The 27,957-nt window shown below is 35.9% G+C and overlaps 1 protein-coding gene across 5 annotated transcripts in view; it reads left to right on the top strand.

Moving 5' to 3' along the window:
* The window catches only part of Strump (WASH complex subunit strump), an 88,749-nt gene that overhangs the window by 52,560 nt on the left and 8,232 nt on the right, over positions 1-27,957 (top strand). For all 5 annotated transcript variants that reach the window (XM_069818226.1, XM_069818231.1, XM_069818228.1 and 2 more), the window contains 6 exons: positions 5,164-5,415; positions 7,899-8,081; positions 15,912-16,219; positions 22,680-22,842; positions 23,191-23,293; positions 23,569-23,752. In XM_069818226.1, the coding sequence (XP_069674327.1) occupies positions 5,164-5,415; positions 7,899-8,081; positions 15,912-16,219; positions 22,680-22,842; positions 23,191-23,293; positions 23,569-23,752 (1,193 nt within the window). The remainder of the gene's footprint in view (positions 1-5,163; positions 5,416-7,898; positions 8,082-15,911; positions 16,220-22,679; positions 22,843-23,190; positions 23,294-23,568; positions 23,753-27,957) is intronic.

Here is a 27,957-nt window from a genome sequence, read left to right on the forward strand (position 1 = left end):
TTTTGAAATGTAATAAATCTACAGCATAAGGCCAGTAGCTTTACTTTCTCATCCATTTTAAACTGCATTCAGGAAGATTTTCCCCAAAAAATTCATTGCTCTCACCCGAGATTGAACCTGCATACCTTGTGTCCAAGGGGCAGGTAGGGTAACCATGAGTCCGATCTCAAAGGAACACATGTGATTAAAATGTTTGTGTTTGGTTGTCAGCTTTATTTTATTCTCTGAAAATGTTGTTGTTGTTTTATAATGCCAGGCATTTGACAATAAAGTCATTTGACCTCTTGCACTCCAATATTTTTCAAAGGTATTGTCATGATCAGCCACTGAAACACAGGTTTTGAGGTGTTCCGAATCCATTCTTGATTTGAATTCTCTGAAAATGTATTTCTTGTACACGAATGAACTTATTTATTATTATTATTATTATTATTATTATTATTATTATTGTTATTATTATTATTATTATTATTTTTTTTTTTTCATTTTTCTATATACCGTACGCTTTTAACACTTACATAATCACTGATTAACTTTATAACTTCTTTACTGTGTTAATATTAGGAATTTTACCTGGCTGACTAGTTTCGAAGTGTTATTCTTCATTGTCAAAATCCTAGTGAAGATCCCACTATCAAACAATATTCAGTTATCATTTTAAATATATATTCTTAATTATGTAACACGAATTACTTTTGTTCAATTGTAAAACCTTCAAAGTTTCTTTTTGTTCTTATTCTTAAATTTGGAAACAAGTCTTAATTTTCAAAAGCAAAAACCACTAATTGTATTTGTGGAACATGTTTACTAATTCTATTAAGTAATTTATTCTTGGTATTTGACCGATCAACAAGCATAATATGAGGGTAAATCTGTAAGTGTCCGCACTTTTCTTTTAATCTTATGTACCATTTTGTGCACAGACACGTGCCTTTATCTCTGCTTGTGGAATGTTTGACTGTTGTCACTACTGTTAGTGTTGCACGGTAAACATGGCTGCACCCCTCTCCATTTCACCAAAAAAGAACACCGTTCAGTGATCCATTTTTTGTTGTCTGAAGGTGTACTAGGAGCCAAAGTCCAGCAAAGACTTTCCACACAATATGAGGTCAATGTTTTACCATGGCAAAGTGTGTATGAATGGATTACGTTCAAAAATAGTCAGACAAGCATGAGGGACGAAAAAAGTGCAGGACGCACACCCACATCCACTAGTGATGCCAACATTGAACAAATCTGTGCCATGATTCAGATGAACCGAAAAGTGACTATTGAAGAAGTGACAAACCTTATGCAAATTAATCATGGTTCTGCACATGACATTATTTGTAACAGGCTTGGCTTTCATAAAGTCTGTGCAAGTTGGGTCCCAAAACAGCTCACTGAAGAGTACAAGCACAATTGTGTGTTCGTGTGCCGCCGCTTACTGAACTGCCATGCTAACAAAGATGAAACTTTTTAATTGAATAGTCACTTGAGATGAAACGTGGATCCATCACTTTGAACCTGAAAGCAAATGCTAGAGCTGCATGAAATGGAAACACCTCGAATCTCCAGTCAACTCTTCACAGGAAAAGTCATGCTCACAAGTTTCTGAGATTCACAAGGTCATTACTGCAACATTACTTGCAGAAGGACTCAACAGTAAACAGTGAGATGCTGAGTAATGGCTGAAGTCAGCAATTCGAACCAAATGCCAAGGCCTATTGTCGGAAGGAGTTCTTTTGTTGCATGAGAATGCACACCCACATACTGCCATTCACAATGCTCAAACTATTGAGAAACAGGGATTCAGGGTATCAGAATATCCTGCATACAGTACCGATCTCACACCATCAGATTTCCATCTTTTTGGTCCACTTAAAGATGCCTTAAGGGACTGTAGATTCACCACAGACCAAGAAGTGAAGGAAGCGGTGCATACTTGGCTTGCTACTCACCGAAAAACTTTTTTCTCAGGGCTTGTGCAACGATGGACAAATTTAATTGAAAAGCAAAGGGACTATGTTGAAAATGAGGTAATTGTAAGTTTTATATTGTTATTGTCACTTCGATTAATGACTGAATGCCATATAAAGTAGCAAAGCAAAATAGTACAAGCAAATCGTTCTAAAGAGTAAAGAATTTTGAAGTGAGGGTTTCGGTTAGAATGAATTCGGAAAGTCTTTCGTCAAAATTAATAAGAAGATTGAAGAATTACAAGAGAAAAACAAGATGTTGAAGAGAAAAGTCAAAGACTTGGAAGAAGAGAAGAGGAAGAATAATTTAGTATTTTTCGGGATTGAAGAACAGGAAAGAGAGCAGTTTTGGGAAACATAATATGAGATGATATTGAATGTGTGTTGGGAGTAGATGGGGTTAGACATTAGTAACGGACAAGTGAAAGAAATCTATAGAGTGGGATGTGGGACCAATTATTAGTATTAGTCAAATTGGCGAACGCAATAATAAAGGAGAAGATTGTGAGCAAAAGGAAAGATTTAAAAGACTCAACTATTAGCATTGAAAATGACTTTGAGTACGAAGTGAGGTGTAGGAAAAAAGTGCTAGTGACTTTTTTGAAAGCCACAAGATCCAACAGTCACTATATGACACTAGTAAAGGACAAATTAAAAATAAATGATGAGATATTCGACGTAGAATTATGTTTGGATACCTAAATAAATCTGGTATAGGAGAGAATATAAATGAAGAAAAAAGAAAAGTGATTAAGAAAAAAATAAGGGGATAGTAAAGAAAAACTCAAATAGTAGTCAAAGTAAACTCGTGAAAGGTAAAATGCAAGAGCGTGCAGAAGTTTGAGTTTTATTGAATGCAGCAAATTTCGAATAAGCAGCTGGCTGAAGTATGGAGACCCTGGGATATTTGCTAATGACAGGAGAAAAGAGAGGAAAGGCCAGTGAGGAGTAGAGAGGGGAGAAGTGATATGTACTCATGGAGAAAGTCGGTGTGATGGCTCCAGAAGATCACAGTAGGAATGAAGTGTGTCAAGAGAGTGAGAGAGATAATGGAGGCATTTGTGGTGTCAGCGAGAAGAAAAGAAGTAACGTGAGTCAACAGCTGGCAAAGATTAAGGAGCACAAGAAAGATGATAGGGGAAAAATAGAGAGGGTTAATAGTAAGAAGAGGAAGTACAGATAAGGTAAATGGAGGAGATAGTGAAAATTGAGGGAGGAATAGTAAGGATAAGCCATCTTATAATCTAAGTAAATGGTGTGTTAGTGAAATGAAGGATTAGTTAAGAAGGAGTAGTTCATGATGATTTTATTTAAATAGTTGGCAAAGAGTACTACATACTGTAAAAAATTGGTAAGAGTAGATGAGTTAAAAGTAAGGATTAGCCTAGATAGGTATCAGTAGGGATGAATAGGTAATATAGACAGATGTGAAGTCAATAATAGAGTGTAACTAAGATTATTATATATTATATAGTACAGAGTAATGTAAGGGCGAGTTCATAACAGAATTGTAGCATAATCGTATAATAAATAGGGACTATAGGAATAGTAAAGGAAGTTACGAATAGGAAATAGAATAAGATAGGATTAGAATGTAAGAAGGGTTAGATAATAAATGTAGAAATATAGTGAGTAACAAGTGTAGTGAATGAACATGGGACATAGTGGATGAACAAAGAAAGTAATGACTATGCTAAATGTCTGGTATTATAAACGTTGTAAATAGTGAAGAACAGGACTGCTGGCCCAAATAGAGAAATATGAAGGGCTAGCAGGACCAGAGAGATTACTATGAGCATAAACGATATATCATATTGTTATTGTAATAAAATATAAAAAAGAGTTGTTGTTTAGTCAACTGTCCAAAGACAATCTGAACCTCACAAGTGATACCAAAAAGCACCACTTATGAGACAATTAGGTCAGGAGATAATGGGGTAGGGTGGGCAGTTTCTTTCTTCCTCAATTGCTTACATCACCAATTAGCTACATGTTACACTAATCAGAGTTCAGGTACATACAAACAATTGTTCTTCATCTGACATATATCGTCAAGAGATACAGAAGAGTGTGTGGATACTTATTGACTCCCCCTCATACATTTATTATTAAATTGAATTAGTACTACATTAGGATTAATTTTTATTTAATCTCTACTAAGATTTGATTAATTCCATCATGACATATTTTAATACTATTTTAGAGTTTATCTGTTGTTATGAGACTTGAATGTTGATAAATGGGCAACTTACTAGTGTTATATATTTAAGCACGTGGGCTTACAGCTGTTTCGGTATATACACCATCGTCAGAGCCTACTGGATCATAGCGTCATCTTGATATCGCTGCCTGTTGTAAGGGTGTGTTTGTGTGTTGTAATGTGGAGTCAAATAGTGAGTGTGTTCTGAAATTGATCTGTGTGTTGAGAATTTGATTTGGATGTGTTTTAGTGTGTCTGTATATTTCATATTCTAGTGTCTTGAGTTTTAAGTTTTTTGGTTGGATGTGTAGGATTTCCATGTCTGTATTTATGTTATTGTATGTATGGTTAGTATTAGTTACTGGTATGTGTTCGGCAAATTCTACATTGGACAGACAGGTAGATCATCCCAAACATGCTACAAAGAACACATTAAAGCAATAACCAGAAGACACAATACATCTACATATGCCGAACACATAACTAATACTAACCATACATACAATAACATAAATACACACATGGAAATCCTACACGCCCAACCCAAAAACCAAAGACTCAACACACTAGAACAATATGAAATATACAGACACACTAAAACACACCCAAATCAAATTCTCAACACACAGATCAATTTCAGAACATACTCACTATTTGACTGCACATTACAACACACAAACACACCTTTACAACAGGCAACGATATTAAGATGATACTATAATCCAGTAGGCTCTGATGATGGTGTATATACCGAAACAGCTGTAAGCCCACGTGCTTAAATATATAACACTAGTAAGTTGCCCATTTATCAATCTTCTGTAATAAAGCGTTAAAAGTAGTGTACGCAAGACTCAAGATGGAGACTTGAATGTTTGAAATTTATATGATATTAATTTTTACTTTCTTGAAACAGTCATTAATATCAAACATCCTTTAATTTTTAGTGTTCAGGTAATTTGCTGTTATGTACTGGTTATAAACGTGGAGCATTTTCCTATTTTTCAGCTGTCATCAGCTCTGGAGATCCCTCTCCTACGTATCAACCAAGCACGTAGTCCTGATTTGGTTTCAGTTTCCCAGTACTATTCTGGAGAGCTAGTTGGCTATGTTCGCAAAGTTCTGCACATCATTCCAGAGACAATGTTCGGACTTCTGGCTCGAATAGTTTCTCTGCAGACGTCTGTAATTAAGGAGCTGCCTACCAGACTTGATAAAGATCGACTTAGGGAGTATGCACAGCTAGAAGACCGTCATGAGGTGATTATTATTCTACATGTCGTATTACTCACATCTCATGCAAGATAAACCTAAAAAACAATCTATGGAAATCTGTTTCATAGTACTGTAGTTGGGCTGCCATGTAGCCCACTTGGTAATTCAAATGACTACGACTGGAAGATCTGTTGTACAATCCTGGGTAGTAGAGGGATTTGTCTCGTTGCCAAAACTTTCAGAATGCCCTGAGATCCACTCAGCCTCTTATCATATTGAGTACCAGGTCTTTCCCAGGTGTAAAATGGTATTTCAGATTGTGGTGCTGACCACACCATTTCACTTTAGTGCTGAGGTAATGAAAGCATACAGTTCTGCCTTTATGCCCCCATGGTTATTGTTATCAGTAATACTCTTTGTTTTCATCAACCTCTTGCTTCAGAGTTTGATATTTAAAGTTCATTTTATGTAACAATATTGTCTTCCCTTGACAATTTTATAACTGTGCCAAGGAGAAAATTTGGTTGGAGAGTCGCGTTATTACATTACCAATTATACTGGATACGCAACAATGAAAAATGTTGAAAATATTGATAAAATCGAAAGTTTTGATGTGGAAATGTATTTTGTATTATATGCTAAATTTGCATATTAGTACATTTTATTGAACATTTTTTAACTTTTCCACTGCTCCCTCGATCAGGGATTGTTTTTGCATTCAGATGTCAGTAGCAATTAATTATATGCTGAGTTTTGAACATAAAATGGACAAGTTATGGAGATCTTCCCCCCCCCCCCCCCCGATTTATCGTGTGTACACTTTCACCTATTATTCAGTTGAGAAGCTTTTGTCATCCAGTCTGCTCTCAAAAAAGCTGAAAGTTAGAATTTATAGAACAGTTACGTTACTGGTTGTCCTGTATGGTTGCGAAACTTGGACTCTCACTTTGAGAGAGGAACAGAGGTTAAGGGTGTTTTAGAATAAGGTGCTTAGGAAAATGTTTGGGGTTAAGAGGGAAGAAGTTACAGGAGAATAGAGAAAGTTACACAACACAGAACTGCATGCACTGTATTCTTCACCAGAAATAATTAGGAATATTAAATCCAGACGTTTGAGATGGGCAGAGCGTGTAGCATGTATGGACATATAGCATGTATAGAGTATTAGTTGGGGAGACTGAGACGTATATAGGAGGATAATATTAAAATGGATTTGAGGAAGTTGGAAGATGATGGTAGAGACTGCATTAATCTTGCTGAGGACAGGGACCAATGGCAAGCTTATGTGAGGGTGGCAATGAACCTCTGGGTTCTCTAAAAGCCATAAGTAAGTAACACTTTCACCAGAAAATACTCAGACAAAAAATTACCAGTACTGAAAAAAATTAATGATTCAGTTAAGTAAACCCACACTTAAACCCAGGTTGATGAAAACGGATCAAAAACAAGGAACAACTCAATAATGTGAATTGTTATTTATTTTTAACAATATAGCTTATATCAACCCTTGTTCGATTAAGTACTTCAATTGTTTTAAAGTTTTAGATTATTTTATATTTATTACACCATCTAATGGGAGGAAGTTAATGTATTTTTTTCCCTTTTTCATTCACACGTTAAAATTGAAAGTAAAGTATCCAGGATTTTCACCTTTTAAATATTGCAACCTTAATGTAGTGGAACACTTCGTCTGGTAATTTTAGTTTTTGCTTTCTGAACTGAATATCCTTGGCCGTCAATCTTCCCTTGTTTACAGGTTTCAGACTTTGTAATAAGAGAGAAACGATACAATTAAAAATTGTTGTTAGCAATATTAAATAACATTGCATGAATTAAAATACAACTACATAGAACACTGTAACACTATCACATTAGCTCTAAACTATTGTAGTACAGTGCTAAATAGCTGGAAATAATCAGGAAACAACTAGTAAATACGTAAACAGCCTCAGGCTGCAGTGTAAGCCTTCGAGTCCTTCCTCTGTACAAGGTAATAAAAAAGTACGTAAACAACAATTATTGCAGAGAAACTATATTTGATGATGTTTATTTACAAGCTCTGATAACACTGTACCATTACTGTATCAACTTGATATATGTAACCTGCTGTGCTTTTAAATGAAGTGTAGTAGTCGTTATTAGACTACATTGTCTGTTATGTCAGTAACCACTCTGCCCCTTTCTCATTCCTTATTTTATAGCATTTCCACATGTCTGCAGAATCCACTCCAATATTTTCGTGTAAGGAGTAGGCCATCTGTTTATCTTGTTTACTATAGCTCATTCAAGGACTTGTCATAGATCTACTGTCTTTATCCCTTACCCTGAGCAAAAACACAGTCACCTTGGTCCTAATTGTACAACTTGGAACTCTGCAGTGTCCAGATTAGAAAAGAACACGCTAATAGTAAAACTATGCTGACTTCAGATACTATTTTTCAATGAAATACTGAATTACTTACGGCATTATTACTAAATAATCGTACTAACGATGTCAGCAAGAGACTGAAGTTACAATGTACTTGCAGGTTGCTAAGTTGACACATGCTGTATCTGTTTTCACTGAGGGAATATTGATGATGAAGAGCACTCTGGTGGGAATTATTAGAGTTGATCCAAAACAACTTCTTGAGGATGGAATTCGTAAGGAACTAGTGAAGCACATTGCAACTGCTCTTCACAATGGACTTGTTTTTAATCCAAAAGCTAAGGTAAGGGTCATACATTAATTTGTTGTTGTTGCTGTCATTGTTGTTTGTTAATGCTTGCCTGTCTACATTGTTCTATTTGATTCCATTTACACAGACTTAATATACGTAATTAACAACACTGGAATACTTATATTTAATTGCTGGTAGTTACAGTAGTTATCTGAAACAATGGGGCCAGAGATGTTATCGAATAAGCAATTTTTTCAGATAAACCGTAAATTTCAGAATTTCTTGTTATCTGTGAAGGTAAAAAAAATATTATTAAAAAATCTCTCTGTTGTTATCCAGGTACTCTAAAAATTTATTGATTACATCTTACAGTAACAAGATCTACCTATACTTAAAGTAATCAGATGTTTTGATGTGACTTTCATTTCCGCAACATTTCTTTGCTGCTATGTCCCTCCACTGCCATTAAAGCATCTGCTGTTGATACCTTTTCACTTTCCCCCACAAAAAATAAAGCAATCTGTATCGAAGGATTTTGCCATTTTTATTCCTCACAGCAAGTTGTCACCCATCCAGTTTTTAGTGGGATTGTCCGAATTTGAAACGACATTGTCTCAAACACACTCTTGTCCCCCGTGTTGATTTTGAGAGCAGCAAAGATCAATATTCTAAATATACATGGAAACACAAATATGAGTGAGCATGGTAAAGACATTGTCTTAGTATTTATATTTTTATGTTAACTCGATAGGCTTTATTCATTCATTCATTCATAGTTTTCTGCCCAAGGACAGGTCCTTCACTGCAAATCCAGCTTTCTCCAATCTTCCCTCTTTTCAGTACTTCTCTTCGTCCCTGCATACAATACATATATCTTCTTAATTTTGTTTATCATCTGATATCTTCTTCTGCCCCGAACTTTTTTCTGTTCACCATTCCTTCTAGTGCATCCTTCAGTAGGCAGTTTCCTTTTAGCCAGTGATCTGTCCAATTCCTTTTCCTCTTCCTGATCAGTTTCAGCATCATTCTTTCTTCACCTACTCTTTCAACACAGCTTCATTTCTTACTTTGTCCATTTCACACATTCGATTCTTCTCCATATCCACATTTCAAATGCTTCCAGTCGTTTCCCTTGCGTTTTTCATAATGTGCAACTTTTTGCCCCATATAATACCATACTCTACACAAAGCATTTTGCTAGTCTTGTCCTTAGTTCTTTTTTTTTCAAAGATCCTCAGAAAATGCTGCTTTTCCTGTTAAAGCTTCTTTGCCATTGTTATTCTCCTTTTGACTTCATGTTAGCAGCTCGTGTTACTACATATAGTACATCTCAAGTATTTGAAGCTCTACACTACCACTGCCTTGTTCATCTTGTTAGCATTTATCTTCATCCTATACTGCTCACAGCTGTCATTTCGCTCCAGTTGCATATCCTTTTTATCATCTCCTCTTCTTCTAACAACTCCATGTGACACCATATCTTATGCACTCTATTTCTTCTTCCTCCTACTATCACCCCTCCTTTGTTTCAAAAACAGTTTTTATTAAGTCCTCCAAGTAGATGTTCAACAGGGTGGGTGATAAAGGGCATTCTTTAGGCTTAAATTATTAATATTGACACTTTATTTTTTCAATTAAACCCGAAATGAACCTGTGTTAGAAAGAGCGGGTTGTTGTTTGTTGTTTATTCAACTGTCCAAAGACAGGTTTGAACCTCATAACTAACACGAATAAGGCAACTAAGCCAGGAGATAATGGGATAGGGTGGCCAGTTCCTTCCCCCATTATTGCATACATCGCTGACTATAATCTTTTCACTGTAAGAAAAATCCTAATGTAAACAATAGCACGTGACTGAAGTTATGCTTCATTGGCCACTGTTTGGCGCCATAGATTCTCAGAACATGTTCCTGCCTACTGTTGTACATTCTGTTTCATGTTAAACATTTCCCGTCACTCGTCAAGTAGGCCTAACCTCACTACTGTTCATCCGTTTGCTTATGAAACATTTACTGGTACTTTATAGTTATTGTAATTAAAACTCTCTTAACTTATTATATACATTTAAGACTATTTTTCTCCCCTTTTGAGAGGGTTTCCACTCTTATGTTTAATAACCACACACACCGAGGATGCAGAAGCCATACTTCAGTACCACGTGCTTACATGAACAACTACGAGCTCAAGTGACGCCAGCTTGTTACAAGAACAGACTACCTCGGTATTACTGTTTGTATTCATCCGTGTTCATAGTACATAACAAAATATAAAAGTAGCTTTCTTTTACATAGCGTTTTACACATGAGTGAAGTTATATGTTTCGTCGTATTTAACAACTAGAATTCAATTTTTTATTTTCAAATAATACAAAATTATGGTTTCCAAATACGAACTATATTTTCCTGCGTCATGTGAGTGTTTCGACTGGGAGCCAATCACGGGTATGACAGCAACGTGCTTATGTTTACATTAGGATTTTTCTTACAGCGAAAACAGTATAGTAACATATTACACTAATCAGACTTCAGATGTATACAACAATAGTTCTTCCTCTGACACATATCAAGTGAGATGCACTTCCTGATAAATAATAGCTGTGCATATCAGCCAGAACCTCAATCAGAGATTAGAGTGGCTGAAGAAAGAATAATGCTCAAACTGATCAGGAAGAGAAAAAGAAATTGGCTGGATCACTGGCTAAGAAGAAACTGCCTACTTAAGGATGTACTGGAAGGAATAGGGGAATAAAGTTCGAGGCAAAAGAAAATATCAAATGATAGACAAGATCAAGATATATGAATCGTATATAAAGACGAAGAGGAAGGCAGAAAAGACGGAAGATTGGAGAATGTTGTGTTTGCAGTTTAGGACCTGCTGTTGGGCAGAAAACTATAAATGAATTAAACCCGAAATACTCTGTATAATTCTGATTCCTTTTCAGTAGAGAATTTTTGTATGATATTATTTGAACTGTCATGCATAAGTGTTTAAAATCCTGCCTATGTAAAAAGTAAAGAAATTAAGTTCTCACCTTCCATTTTTAATCATTTTTTTGACGGAGCTGTATCAACTCGATGTTGTCTAGTGTTAATGGAATTGGTGGTAACAAAATAGTGTTTGGTAAGAAGAGTCTGATTATTCGCCATGGTATTATTTGATGTTTGCTTTAAAATTGAATAATGAGGAAAAACCTAACCAGGTAATCTGCTTAAGTGGATTTCGAACCCGAAATCTCAGAAAAGTAGTCCCATTTGTTACCCCCCATTAAAATCATTCCAGTGAGCTCCCTTCTATAAACTACAATATTTTAGTCGGTCTATTACATAATATGGTGGCTGGGTAGCTCAGTTGGTAGAGCAGCTGGCTATGAACTGGAAGGTCTGAAATTTGATCCCAGGTAGTGACAGGATTTTCTCGTTACCAAACTTCCAGAACAGGCCCGAGGTTCATTCAGCCTCCTATCAAATTGAGTACCAGGTCTTTCTCGAGGGTAAAAGGTGGTCAGAGCGTGGTGTCAACCACACCATCTCATTCTAGTGCTGAGATCAAGAAAGTATGGGGCTCTACCTCTATGCCTACCAAGTGTCTTCATGGCATGTGAAGGAGCTACCTTTATCTTAATTACATAATATATCGTCTGTTTAGTGTTCAGTTACTAAGAAATAAATAAGTTTGATGGCAATGATGGCATATATTTTTCGTTAAGGAAATAATAAAATATGAGTATTTCAGTATCAGAACTGGTCTTCAACATTTTTAGAGAAAATGAGTTAGCTGTGTTATCTGCCTTGTTATAAGTATATGTGCAATGCTCCTTTTTCTATTAAAAGCTTTCTTTGCCATTGCTATCCTCTTTTTGACTTCCTGGCTGCAGCTCATGTTTCTGCTTATAGTACATCCCAAGTATTTGAAGCTGTTCACTTGCTCTACTGCCTCATTTAGAATTCGGAAGGTCTTATGTTATTTTATTAATAACTTGTTAATATATTTATAAATACATTATATGCATGGAAAAATTCAAATATCTTGGAGCAACAGTAACAAATATAAATGACACTCGGGAGGAAATTAAACACAGAATAAATATGGGAAATGCATGTTATTATTCGGTTGAGAAGCTTTTGTCATCTAGTCTGCTGTCCAAAAATCTGAAAGTTAGAATTTATAGTTATATTACCGGTTCTTCTGTATGGTTGTGAAACTTGGACTCTCACTCTGAGGGAGGAACATAGGTTAAGGGTGTTTGAAAATAAGGTGCTTAGGAAAATATTTGGGCTAAGCGGGATGAAGTTACAGGAGAATGGAGAAAGTTACACAACACAGAACTGCACGCATTGTATTCTTCACCTGACATAATTAGGAACATTAAATCCAGACGTTGGGCAGGGCATGTAGCACGTATGGGCGAATCCAGAAATGCATATAGAGTGTTAATTGGGAGACCGGAGGGAAAAAGACCTTTAGGGAGGCCGAGACGTAGATGGGAGGATAATATTAAAATGGATTTGAGGGAGGTGGGGTATGATGATAGAGACTGGATTAATCTTACACAGGATAGGGACTGCTGGCGGGCTTATGTGAGGGCGGCAATGAACCTTCGGGTTCCTTAAAAGCCATTTGTAAGTAAATAAGTACTCTGACTGAGGGGTGTAGGCCTACATCACAAAATTTGGGAGACAGACACGCCATTGAGTTGAAGACTTCCCAGCAAAGAGATCAGAATGTGATCTCCAGCATTTAGAATGAGATTTTTTGAGGAAAAATTGTCTGTGAAACTGATTTTCTTTGCTTAGGCATTGTTATTCCTATATTGTTCCTTTGTCACTATATATTATCATCTTACCATCTCTTTGTTTCTGAAGTAAATTACCTTTGAAATATGATATGATTATGAGATGATATATATATGATATGATATTCGGTCTTCCCAGCAGGTAAAGTTTTAGCTTTAGCTAGTGAAGGGGTAGTATTTACTTAGTCTGAAGCAACTCAAGCTAAAACATCAGTGAATGGACAATACAGCTGATAGGAGCTACTATCGACTGAGGGACATGTGACAACTAGTTAATATTTGTAAACAAAACGCACGGACCAAGGATGCCTATCCTGATACAGCTACCTAAATGATATCACAGTCTAGTATATGTAGTCACGAAGCTTGAATTTATGAGGGTACTAGGAACAATAGACTATGCAGGTACTATTTCACATTGTCTGTGATGAGGCGATAGTAGCAATCCTAGTGGTTAACAACTATTTATGGATGCATATTTGCTATGTATTGAGCTTTGTGACTGTATATACAATGCGTTTGTAGCTCGGCCGGACCATTATAACATAACCTAAATAATATGAGGCCTGTCTAAAAAGTATCCGACCTTTAGCCAGAAAAAATATTTCAAATACCTGACGAGGTTGGGACCCTGATCCCCTTCAAAGTAGGCCCCTTATGCTTGCACACACTTAGCCCACCGATCCTTCCACTGCCGGAAACACCTCTGGAAGTCTTCTTTTGGAATGGTGTTCAGCTCCGTCGTTGCGTTCCGCATTATCTCTTCTCTACTCTCAAAACGGTATCCTTTCAGTGGTGTCTTCAATTTTGGAAACAACCAGAAGTCGCAAGGAGCCAGGTCTGGAGAGTAGGGAGGTTGGTGAACGGTTGTAATTCCATGTTTGGCCAAGAAAGTGTGGATCAATTGGGATGAATGGTGCGGGGGCGTTGTCGTGATGCAAGTGCCAGTTGTTTGCCGTCCACATGTCTGGTCTTTTGCGCCGAACTGCATCACGAAGTCGCTGGAGAACATCGTGATAGTACTCCTTTGTCACCGTTTGTCCTTCCGGTGCGTATTCGTGATGCACAATTCCACGGACATCAAAGAAAACAGTCAGCATCACCTTGATTTTGCTTCGCACTGCCGTGCTTTCTTTGGCCTTGGAGACTCGGGATGCTTCCATTGCGACGACTGTCTTTTTGTTTTGGGGTCGTACCCGTACACCCATGACTCATCTCCAGTTATCATGGTGTTCAGAAACCCAGGATCAGTGTTGGCGGTGTCCAGAAGGTCCTGTGCAATGTCACGACGGAGGTCTTTTTGTTCCGGGGACAACAACTTGGGCACGAATTTTGCAGCCACTCGGTTCATGTTCAAATCATCACGCAAAATTGCATGTGCAGAATCTTTACTCACTCCAACCTCTTCGGCAATCTCCCGCATGGTCAAACGACGATCTGCCATCACCAAATTTCGCACCCTCTCAACAACAGCTGCACTCCGAGCAGTTTGGGGCCTGCCACAACGCTGCTCACTCTCCGCTTATGTGCGGCCATCTTTGAATCGGTTGAACCACTCCTTAATTTGTGTTACACACATCGCATCTTCCCCAAACACCTGCTGAATCTTACGAATTGTTTGACTTTGAGAATCACCAAGCTTTTGACAAAATTTGATGCAATATCTTTGCTCAATTCGTTCAGTCATCTTGCGAGAAAACTAAATCCGACAAACACTTAGAACAGCACCTTACTTGGCGACCACCAGCCAGTGACTGGCACAAGCGAATGCGGTGAAAAAATTCAAGCATGCGCATTACGGTTCCTCCTTCCACCATGCACAGTGGCGCCGCCTTAGAATCACTACTTTGCACGGGAAAATTTAAGGTTGGATACATTTTAGACAGGCCTCGTATAAATAAGTGTTAGAAAAGTTTTAATTAAGGATGATGAAATAAACAAGAAAACTTTTAATTAAGGATGATGAAATAAAAAATAAACATGAATAATTTTAAAAGGGACAATTATTGAAATTTTCAAATTTGAATGTTTTAGTGGTCCGGCCGAGCTACAAACACACTGTACTAGACTGTGGTGATATGACATGACATGACATGACATGTGATGTGATGACCTTTGCAATATGATATGATATGTAATGATGTGATATAATATAATATGTGATCATTCATTCATTCATTCGTTCAGTATTCTGCCCAAGGGCAGGTCTTTCACTCCGAACCCAGCTTTCTCTGATCATTCCTACTTTCTGCCTTCCTCTTTGATATCTTCTTCTGCTCCGAAATCTTCTCCCATTCACCATTCCTTCAGTAGGCAGTTTCTTCTCAGCCAGTGATCCAACCAATTTCTTTTTCTCTTTCTGATCAGTTTCAGCATCATTCTTCCTTCACCTACTCTTTCCAACATAACTTCATTTTTTATTCTATCTGTCCACTTCACACATTCCATTCTTTTCCATATCCACATTTCAAATGCTTCTATTCGTTTCTCTTCACTTCGTCGTAATGTCCATGTTTCTGCCCCATACAGTACCACACTCCACATAAAGCAATTTACTAGTCTCTTCTTTAGCTCTTTTTCCAGAAGTCCGCAGAAGATGCTCCTTTTTCTATTGAAAGCTTTCTTTGCCATTGCTATCCTCTTTTTGACTTCCTGGCTGCAGCTCATGTTTCTGCTTATAGTACATCCCAAGTATTTGAAGCTGTTCACTTGCTCTACTGCCTCATTTAGAATTCGGAAGGTCTTATGTTATTTTATTAATAACTTGATAATATATTTATAAATACATTATATGCATGGAAATTCGCATTATTTTGTGGCACATTGTACATCCTGAAGAAATGTGGTGCGAGGTATTTGGAGTTTTGCTTTGTGTCGTAGTTGTAACTATTCTGAATTACTCTTAGTAATAGATCCAACATATAGGTTCCTCTTCCTCTGCTATGTCTGATCGTGGAGCTTATATCTAGCTCCGAAACATTGAATGTTTCCACATTTCATGATATAGTACAGAAACCGAAAAATCTCATGCTGTGTTCTAATACTGCGAAAGTCTCAAATTTATTCATTGTTTGAATTGTATTTTACAGACTAGTGAACTGTTAGGAAAGCTGGAGGCCTTAGGAAAGATCATGGATGGACACCGTCGATCCTTTGAATACATCCAGGACTACGTAAATATTTATGGTTTGAAGATATGGCAAGAAGAGGTGTCACGCATCATTAGCTATAATGTGGAGCAGGAGTGCAATAGTTTCCTGCGCAACAAGGTGCAAGATTGGCAGAGTGTGCACCAGAGTAAGACTATTCCAATTCCAAAGTTCCCTCCCATAGACAACACGTCTGTCAACTTCATTGGACGATTGGCCAGGGAGTTGATACGCATTACAGATCCAAAGTGAGTTAAGTATTTTAATATTCTATCGTTCTTGATCTTTCTCTAGAATAAATAGCAGTAGATAAATCGTCCTAACTGGTCAAGTGGTTATGATACTTATCATTTCGTCTCAAGAGTTAAGGCTCAAATCCAGCTCGAGATAGTGGATGTTTTAAAGACTGATACAGAAATCCTTGGCATTTGGTTAGTTGTCTGCTAGTTAGCATTCTTGCCTTTGGGCCCAAATATTGCAATGGATTTTCATGGAATGATAAAAAAAATTCTTAGCATGGCTTCGTTTGGAAGCGAAGTAAAATTATAAGCCATGTCCCATAGATTTATAAAGTTTTTCCTTGCTATGCATACAGATGTGGACCAGTCTCTAGTAGAGTGCCCCCTATAAGAAAATAGCAATATACAATAGAGACCAACTGCCATGTTTGATCCATTATTACATAGATGGGCATTTACTAGTTTGCGAACCGAAAGTGCTTCGAAACTTTCCTCCATCACCGAGAGATGGGACTGTGGTTTACAGTGCCCATCTCTTAACATCACTCTTTCTGTACTGTACAAATCAAAACAATTGAGGAGGTCAGAAGGAAACGGGAAGAAGAAGATGAAGAAGAAGAAGAAGAAGAAGAAGAAGAAGAAGAAGAAATCCTGAACAATTTAAGAAAATTGAAAAAAAAAAAAAAAACAAGGTGAGAGTAGAAAGGGACATGTCATATGAAATAAGAAATAGACGCAAGTTACTACTTTCGTTCATGAAGACAGTAAGAAATAAGGGTCATTTTGCAAAAAGTGTATGAAGACAAACTAAAAGTAAATGGAAAGAATTACGACCTAGAGTTTTGTCAAGATAATGGTAATCATCCAGAATAAGAACACATCAGAACAACTAAACTGGCGGAGCAATGAACGCGGAAAAATGACGAGATTAACAAAAACTGGAATGATGATGGCAGAAAACCACGAACAGCTGGAAATGAAGGCCGACGAAGAGAAGAGAAATGTGCGAAGTGATGCAAAGGTAAATCAGCCGACTTCAAAATGCAACATCAGAAGAAATGAAGAGGATGAATGAAAGTGTGTAATACAGACTTCAGCTACAAAACAAATACTAAGACATATATCATCAGTGAGGAGCAATATAGGAAAGACAAGAATAGTGACATTTAATGAGGCAGAAAGCAGAATCATAAATGTGACATGGGAAAGCAATAAACTAAACTGAAAATTAAGACTGTTATCACCAGTGAGGGGCAGCATAGGAAAAGCGAGTATAGTGAATATATAATGGGAAGAGCAAAATGAGAATTGTATGGGAAGAATCAATAAGGAAGATGTTAGGTGCAGTAGACGAGAGAGGAAATAGGATTCTGGAAAAACTAGGAAAATTAGTTATACTGGAAACAGAAGTGCTTTGGAAGGGCAGTTAAAGAGACTGAGAATATTGAGAACAGAATACCAAGTGGTTTGGAAATAGTGATGAAAAAGAGTAAGAAAGTGAGTGCAAGTAGGTCAGAGGTTATAAAAGTGATAGAATAAACACAGAGAAAAAAGTGTGACAAGTGAGAAAAGTAAGTGCAAATAGTGAAGCAAGATGAACATTGGGACAATGAACTAAAGAAGATAAATATATAATAGTAAGCAGGGACAGCTCCTCTTTAAGGGCCATTGGGGCCCAGCCCCGGTCCTCATTTTTCAGTACGTAAATTACAATATAGTGCAGTATATTTCATATTAAAATGATCTTTCTTAATGTGTTTCCAATACAAAAAAATATATATTATGCATTGCTTCAGTTCTGCGAGAGAATGGATTGACTGGGCCCGTGGGAGTTTGCCCTGTACGTAGTTCATTTTAGCACTAAAGGTTGGATTGTAACACACCAGCAGTTCTTCCCATCCCTTTCCCCACCACCCTCACAGTCTTTTAGCATTACTTGGGGCTGGCCCTTCTGTTCAATTCTGTTCGTAGTATTGTGTTAAAATTTAAGTTCAATGTAAAGTGCGTGTGAGTACAGCATTTAATGTGGATAAGTATGTTTACAAAAGTGTGTATAACATTACACCATTAAGTAAAAGTATTATAAAGTGTGCAAAAATGTTTGAAATAATGAATATAGTTGATTTAAACTCCGTTCTCTCAGTTAAACTTAGAAGATAAATTGACAATTAAAGCTCTCGGACCTTTTAATTTTTGGTCCTACAGAATTTATCTGTTATGGTAACAATGGTTATTAAAAGATAAAAATTCGCTCCAGCACCAGGGATCGAACCTGTTCTTGGTACTATGTACCAAGTGCTCTAACCACTGAGAGAGCGCGAATTTTTCTTCTTTAATAACCATTGTTACTAAAAATATTAATATCGTTCAACAGAACAGAAATAAATACAGAAAATTTTGTTCTGAATGGTTTGAAAAGATGAAATGGTTAACGACATGTGAGAAATGAAAATCGTTATAACGTATTGTTTTTATTGTCTGCTTTTTGGGACGAAACTCTCTAAACTATTAAGGAGTGTACAGATTTAAAGCAATTTTGTCTGAGAGAGTAAAATCACATGAAAATTATACAACACTCGTTAACAACACTATAGCATATAAAACTTTAGGTGTTGTGTCAATTCAAAAGAAGCGTTGACGACATAACGTGTCAAGTAAGTGACAGATTCCAAACTTCGGGAATTTTTTCTGCATTTTCAATAGTTTACCCCCAAAAAATTCCCTATTAATTGTGATAATTTCCCTGAGTCATTGCTTCAAACCATTATCACGCAATACGATATGCTGAATAAGGAAATAATTAGAAATGAACCAAGTGGATTGTACTCTAATCTCACGTTCATAAACGTACCTACCTCTAGTGCATTAATGTTGTTACTCCATGAAAATGACCTTACAGACACACTCCATGAAGTAACAAAGTTGTTGGAAATAGTTCTTATGTCTCTGTGGCTATTGCCGAAGCAGAGCGTTTTTTCAGCATTCTTAAGCGTGTAAAACCTTTTTTTGAGAAACACTATGATACAAAAAAGATTAAATTCACTGGCTGTTCTTTCTATTCACAAGGACTGCATTCACAAAATAACAAACTATAATATTCGAAAGTGATTGATAAAAGTTGCTCCTCAGATGAATAGAACAGCAGCATACCTGTACAAATAATTATTGGCCACTGTAAGTTTGTTGATTTGCTTGACTTGATTATTGTTTTATTAATTATGCATGTACTAATTATTGTGTAGAAATATTTTAATTATTGCATGTTTTATTCTTAAGTATTTTTTTATTGGATTATATATGATGCTGTATCAACATCTCAGTTATTTAGCGTCTGAATGATATGAAGGTGATAATGCCAGTGAAATGAGTCCGGGGTCCAGCACCGAAAGTTACCCAGCATTTGCTCATATTGGGTTGAGGGAAAACCCCGGAAAAAACCTCAACCAGGTAACTTGCTCCGACTGGGATTCGAACCCAGGCCACCTGGTTTCACGGCCAGACGTGCTGACCGTTACTCCACAGGTGTGGACTTATGTATTTTTTCTAGTCCAACAATTGATAATATGAACTGATATGTTGATGTATAACGGAATATCGAGAGGCGCCTATAGAGACATATGGTATAAGACATGAGTTTATTTTTAATCTGGTCCCACCTAGCCTAGAACTCACGAGCCGCCACTGATAGTAAGTAAGGAGGCTATGATAGAGAGTAAGAGAGGAAGGATAAAGAGGAATGGATGAATATATAGATATTGAATAAGAATGATAGGAATTGAGGGGAAGAGCAAAATTGTAGTAGAGTAAAAAAGATAGAATAGTATTAGGACAAGAACTGAAATAGAGAATAGAGTGTAGATAAGATTTAAAGGTCAAAGGATGGGAGTAGAACTGACTAATTAGGAAGAAAATAGTAAGGGAAATTAGCAGATGATAGATGAAGAAAAATACTCCATTGGAATAGGGGTAAAAATGGAAAACTATTAGGGAAGAGGGTATAAATGTAGCATAGGAATTACATAAGGAAGTATTAAAATGAAACTAATGTAAATGTAATTAATTTTGTGGTGGCACCATATGCGGAAATGTGAGGGTCACTACTACATGAAGCAGCTGTAGATAAAAGATATTCATACTCATAATTCCATTGTAAAAAGGAATTCTTTTCCTCATATTTCATTACTTTTATTTCTGTGGAGGTTAAATTTATGTCATTTTCAGAATGTAAAATTTATAGATATATATTATGTTAACGCCACCCACCCCTGTACCACTGCATACTTTTGTACAAACTGAGATGTTATAACGGTAACCAACAAATTTAATTGTACAATAAAATTATTTGGGTCCTTTCATATAAAAATAAATTAGACACTCTCTACTACAAGCTGAGAATTTGTAACAAATAAACACTAACACTGAGAACAAAACTAATTCAACATTACTGGTAATAATATTAATTCTGTGACACAACATTGAGTAGCTTCATAACAGGTAAGAGTGGAACACGGTCTTACATGAAAGCCTTATGCCTGAAATCAATCATGGCATAGTCAATAAAAACGAGTACCCATTTGGCCACACTCTCTTATAGAGGCACTGTAGTGTAGATTAAGATTGCAGAGATGTCTTTGCAGTATAATGGCACATAGAAACCTTAGACAGTAAATAAAAAGCTTGAAAGCAAAATTCAGTGGTTGTTTTTCATCCGTGAAATTCCCTTTTTACTGCTCTATGCCCTCATAATCAGTGTTCTTTTCTAGTCACAAATAATTTAAACCCCCGGTAGAACCATGCAGAATTGATCTTTTCTAAAAATATTATCTCCTTTTCATTAGTTATATAGGCTTCTTGGTATGCCCAGATGAGTGTCTGTGATTTAATATTATTTCAGTTTTCCCTTGAACAGTTCACTTTCACAGTACCCTTGGTTACTTGTCAAGTAATATACTTAGTATCTCATTGTAAACTATTAATACCTTCTGTAATATTTTTTTGTACTTTTAAATTCTAATTTTCGTAAATAGCAAGCAGTAGTTATAGTGTAAGCATAGTGTTTTTATGTGAATTTATGAAAAATTGATTACAGTAGAACCTGAGTTATACCCTAGATCATATAACAGATAACTCCTCGCTACGTTAAAATCGGCAGCACTTTGAAGAGAACAACCGCCAGGATCGCCACATGTCCGCCGTAAACGAACACGAGATGGCAGCACAGTCGCTAATGCAATTCAAATGGGAATTATGACGTGACTCCTTATGTAACAACTAGATGGCAGCATAGTAAACCTGACAAAAGTTGTTAACCTCAAAGCCTATAAGCCCGACATATCTGTTACATATATGATCTAGGGTTATACATAGTTCTGGTTTTTATATATAGTAATTAAGCAGAAGACACCAGTGTAGGTCTGTCACCTGAGGCGCTTGCCTGCCGATCCGGACAAACACTATTTGTACGTAGTTCTCAGCTGTGTGATTTAAATCATTCCCCTTCATTTACGTTCAACCCAGGTTTTACTGTGCATACTTAAATTTTGCTATTTGTAAATTAAGTCACATGTCTTACTATTTGGGATTATAGAAAAAGCTTTTTTGTCTACAATGCAGAAAACGAAAATGTATTCTCTGTTTCTCTTATTTGCATGCAGAATAAATGTGTGTGCAAGTCTTTTGAAAATTTCAAGAAAATAAACTGAAAAGGAGAATGTCATTAACAACGTGACTAAAGAACTATGTTATTAGAAAACGTATAAAATATATATGATAAAAAATTATGTGTCATCATCATGACATAGATTTTTATTACTTCGCCTTTGGCAGTCTCGTGGTTATCATGCTTGTAACTAGACCTGAGATTAAGTTGGGAGTGCTTTGTCATAAATTACGACATGTAAAAGAATTCTACTTGTGAATGAGGCAAAATTTTCTGCTTGTTTCTTACCCATATTAAAATTAGAGCATCATACTCGTCTACCAGTCTGTCACTGGGATAATGAATTCTATCTATGAAATTTGGCACTGCTATACAGGCAGAATCCAGGAAGGTATGATTGACTTTATTATGAAGTACTGTATTGTGAACAAACCATTTATTTTAAATACAAACGTTCATTTTTTTTCTCTTTTTTTTTTTTAATGTATTCTCTACCCTTCCACAAATGAGAAAATAAATGAATGCTTGTGTGGTAATGCTATAAAAATCTATTTAAATATTTATAATTTCTAACAATTAAGTTTTATCAGCTTCTATGTGATCCTCCACTGCGAGAGAATTGAAATTAATTGTTCCTATATTGTTCTCCCTTTTTCTTTAGCAAATAATGGACGTGGAATTTCATCACAACAGTTTTCACTTGTATTCTTTTACATGAAAAGTGAAAATAGAATTGTATTTTAATTTTTCGCGCTGTATAATGTTTTGTAGCTATAACATCTGTCATTTCACTCTTATTTTAAATTTCAGAACAACAGTTTATATTGAAAGCATGACGGCATGGTATGATGCTAAAACACACAATGAAATTATAAATCTCAAGTTTTTCTCCAAAGTAACCAAGTCAGTAGGGACAGCTGGGTTGACTGGGCTAGACCGGCTTTTCTCCTTCATGATTGTCACTGAGTTGCAGGTATGTTGCTAACATTACTCAGTTTAGATGAAATTGACTTAAGCCTGCACAAATATATTGCTTCATTTCAATGCATCATGTATTGTAATAAATTTAATGTTTCTTTATTTCTGCACCATTTGTTTCATAGTGAAAATATCACCCAATGGCTTATAAATAATTTTGATTTAATAAGACTTTAATTGTGTGAGTGTGCTAAGTACAATATTTCACATATAATATTATTATAAATTATTGTAATATGGAAAAGATTTTCTCTTCATGCAGAATTTACATAGGCATTTACCTATGTACAAATACATTGAATACAAAGTACTGTGAATTTTTATCACTTGATCTTGTTCACAGAATTACCTCAATGCTTTGCAGAAAGGTGTCTTGAAAGACAAAGCATGGCTTGAAATGTTCTCTGTGGTTTCCAAAGGGCTGTCTCCTCATTCTAGCATCATCAGTAAGTAGTTTGAATCACGAAATGTGACTAAATTTTCACTGATAATGAGGAAACACAAACTGTTTTGACTCTGCTAGGAATTTATGATTGCTAAAGTGATGTGGAGAGGTTTTCTCTGAACATTTGATTTTTCTGTTGTACTCATTCCATATTATTGCATTATTGTTGTGTCACTTGATTAACTTCTGTATTTCGGAACAGTCATTAAATAAAGGATTGTCTAAGGAGCTCTGTAAGTTTTATCAAATTTGTGATGGTTTCGTTTTTATTGACAGGCAACCCTGGACGGTTTTACTCGCAGTACACATCGCGTGCTCAGAGAGTATGGCCTCAGATCTTGGACCGAGTGCTGAAAGTTGGACAGATGCAGTTGCTGAGAAAGCATATCGCCTATGAACTCAACATCTCGTGCAAGTTCGACTCGAAACACTTGGCCTCTGCCCTGCAGACCATGAATGAGTGAGTATGCAATCGCTGTAAGAATATAAAATATGAGGTATTGCTCACAATTCTTTCTGTATCCAGTTCTATAACAACTTTCATCATCAGATGTTTTAATGCGAATCTTATCTGTTCACTTAGTGTTTCTTTCAAAATGTCTGGAGTTCATGGCTGTTTCAACACTTTCTAATCTTTCTAACTAATGCATTTCTACATAACCATATGAACATGCTCTGTTCTACTTTGTGATGTATTGATGTTTACAATATGTTGTTGTTGTTTTCTAATGCCAGGCGTTTGACAATAAAGTCATTTGACCTCTTGCACTCCAATATTTTTCAAAGATATTATCATGACCAGCCACTGAAGCACAGATTTTGAGGTGTTCCGAATCCATTTCTTGGTTTGAGTTGCACAATGGGCAGATAGGGGACTGATATATTCCAATTCTGTGCAGGTGTTTGGTCAAACAATCATGGCCTGTTGCCAATCTAAATGCAGCTACAGACGATTTTCGTGGTAAATCGGGAATTAACTGTGGATTTTGATGCAGAGAGTTCCATTTTTTCCCTTGGGATTGAGTTATCAAATTTTGTTTGTTGAAGTCTAAGTATGTAGATTTAATAAATCTCTTCACAGAGTAATACGTAGATTTAGTAACTGGTCTGTAAGTAGCAGTGCTGCCCTTCTTTGCTAAAGCATTCGCATACTCGTTTCCCAGGATTCCACAATGGGATGGTATCCATTGGAATACAATTCTTTTATTGAGTGATATTAATTGAGAGAGCATTTTAGTTATTTCTGCTGTTTGAGATGAAGGAGTGTGTTTAGAGACGATTGATAGAATAGCTGCTTTGGAGTCTGACAATATAACTGCATTCCTAAATTTATTGATGTGGCATAGAAGATTCCTGAGACATTCACTTATTGTAATGATTTCACCATCAAAACTTGTTGTTCCATATCCAAGAGATCTATAAAGTGAGAAGAGACAGCACGTAACACCTGCACCGGCACCTTGTTCTCTGGAGATCAAGGTTCCGTCGGTGTATAAATGAAGCCAGTTTTGTGGAGGGTACCTAATAATAATTGTCTCTAAAGACAATTGTTTCAGTATTTCAGTGTTTACTTCTGATTTCAGTATTTCTTCTGTTAAATTTAGATTATATTCTATATTTAATAGAGTTAAAGAGTTTGGTTTAACTTGTAAGTTTTCTTTTAATTTCGGGATATTGATTTTCTGTTTTAATTCTTGAACAATGGATATGAAACTTTTTCGAGTTTTCAATCTACAGAGAGGACTGTATGAATGCCAATTGTTTCCTGGTAATCTGATAAGTTTTTCATATTGAATTAGTGCTTTTTCTTCTGTTGTCATTTTGATGCTGTTAATATTAGTGAGGAATCTCATAGAATCTATTGGCGTTGTTTTGATTCCACCAGTAATGAGTCTGAGAGCTTGGTTTTGAACATATTCTATGTCGTTTATGAAAGGTGAAGTAATTAAAATTTCTCCGCAGTATGTCAGCACTGGCTGTATAAACATTTTGTATGTAGTGTTCAAAGTATTCCTAGAGCATCCCCATTTCTTTCCTGCTAGTCTTTTTAGAAGGGAGAATCTTTTACGAGCTTTTTCAGAAATGTATTTCAAATGATTGCTCCATGTTAACTTACTATCGAAAATAACTCCAAGATATTTGGATTCACAAGTCCTAGGAAGGTGTTGGCCATTGTATTGGATATTGAATTCTCTTTCTTTTTTACCGAGTGAAAATATTTGGTAGTTACTTTTGCTTAAATTGAGTGTCATCAAATTTGATGTATTCCATTCATGTAGTTGATTTAGAGCTTTAAGAGCAGAATTTTGAATTTTGTCTCTATGTCTGTAAGATCCGGAAGTCCACAAAACTATATCATCTGCAAATAGTGCTGTTTTCATGTTTGATTCCTCTAATAGGGAGGGTAAGTCATTTATATAAATATTGAATAAAGTTGTGCTTAGGACAGCGCCCTGAGGTGGACCTCGATATGTTTGTCTGTAACTAGAAAGTGAGTTATTGAATTTAGTGGCAATGAATCTTTGACTAAGGAATTCTGATATCCATCTGAACATATTGCTGGAGATACCTAATTTCTGGAGTTTTAGTAATAATTTATTTCTCCAAACAGAGTCATATGCTAACTGAAAGTCAATAAATATTGCCAAGGTATCTTCTTTCTTGTTAAAATTGTCTTTTATTTCTTGGCCGAGGTGTATGACTTGTTCATTGGTAGAGTGTAGTTGTCGAAAACCGGCTTGTCTTGGTGATAAAAGATTTCGGGATTCTAAATACCAAGTTAATCTGTTGGAGATCATGGACTCCATGGTTTTTGCTATCATGCTTAATAGTGCTATTGGTCGATAACTATTAACATCATGAGCAGGTTTCCCTTTTTTGTGAATTGGTACAATGATTGCTTTTTTCCAAGCTGCAGGAATTGAGGTGTTCCATGATAAATTGAAAATGGATAAAAGTACAGACTTGGCTTTTTCCCCCAGATGTTTAAAAAATTCGGAATGAATGTTGTTGGGGCCAGGAGCTAGAGTTAATTCTTTGGAAGTAAAATTTTGATGAAATATTTCAGATTTTGTACTAGTAATATAGTTTTTATTATTTTTATGTAATTCTCTTTTGATAAATTTGTTAGTTTTTTTGATATTGAGATGTAATCTGTGAGAGTTTGAGTAGTGTTTATTAAATGCGTTTGCTATATCTCTACTATCTATTAGTGTTTTGTTATTATGAATAATAGGTTGGCTAGTATTTTCCTGTGTATTGGAAATATTCTTCAGAAATTTGTATGTTTTAGCGCTATCAGTTCTGTAATTAATATTTTCAATAAATTTATTGAAACTGTTCTTTTTTGCTGTTATGATTGCTTTTTTAAGAATGGCAGTCTTCTTCCTCCAATCTTGAGTATCTTCTGGTGTTTTGCTATGTTCTGCTTTGTTTCTTGCTTTATCTCTATCTTGTTTCAATAAATTCAGGTTTTCTGTCCAGAATGGGGTGTATTTTTTTGGTTTTCCTCGTGGAATGTGCTTTTTTGCAATTTTAAGAAGAGATTCACAGAAATATTTGTTCAATCTATCTGAGTTTGTATTTTCCATTAGTGGTGTGTTGACCTTGAGGTGTTCGTCGATTCTGTTGTAAATAGTTTCCAATTCGCTTTCTTAAAGTTCCATGTTGTTTTGTTATTGTAGGGTTCCTGTCTTCTGTTTTGGTAGAGATGGATAGAAGCAATGATGACTCTATGGCCAGATCCAGGGTCTTCAATTATTTTTTTAACTCCAATATATTTACAATATATATGGTCTCTTATTTACTCCCAATATTTTCATGATCTTTTTAGAACGTCCATTCCAGTCACCAAAATGTAATATACAGTAAAACCTCCTTAATTCGAAGTAGTTGGATAAGAAATATGGGCTTCGAATTACAGATTTCGAAACAACCAATAATATTGCAAATCCCCCCCCCCAAAAAAAACATTGAAATTTGAACTCCTTGTATAAATACTGTTTGCATAGCTTTGTAGTTACTAAATAAAAGGATATATGGGTAAAAATGTAATCACAATTATAAATAATCATTCTTTCAAATTTATGAAACATTTTTTTATTTCTTTATTACTAGTTTCATCGTAAAAAAGCCTACAATGATTGTCAACCACTTTAAATAAATAAAGCCTATAATGAATTGCAAACACGCCACTTCACTTTAAATAAAGAGTAATTAGCGCCAGTTCATTAACCTTTTCTTTTACCATTTCACCATCAACAGGAATATTATTGCCCGAGCATTTTGGAACCACTCCAATAGCTCTTCTATTAAGTTGATATGTTTACTTACGCGAATTCCCATCCATTTTTTTGTATCAACACCTTGCAATGCCTGAATTTTTTCGCGATTTCAGATTTACTTTTTTGGTTTTTGTCAACTTTCCTAATAATTACAAGTTTTTTGCCAAGTGTTTTTGAACAGTGTTAACCATACTGGACACGACCACTGCACCACATTATGCAGCAGTGACAAACAGTACGCAGTATAATAAGACCTTCATTGTAACAGCAACCAGTAGTAGAGTTCTGACACTATTATTTGCTCGCCGATGACATCAGAGCAGTGGGGGAGGAGATGTTTCACTAGAACTCGTAACAAAATTATTAGTTCAAGAGCGCACAC

This window comes from Periplaneta americana, chromosome 2 (assembly GCF_040183065.1).
Source record: "Periplaneta americana isolate PAMFEO1 chromosome 2, P.americana_PAMFEO1_priV1, whole genome shotgun sequence".
NCBI lineage: Eukaryota > Metazoa > Arthropoda > Insecta > Blattodea > Blattidae > Periplaneta > Periplaneta americana.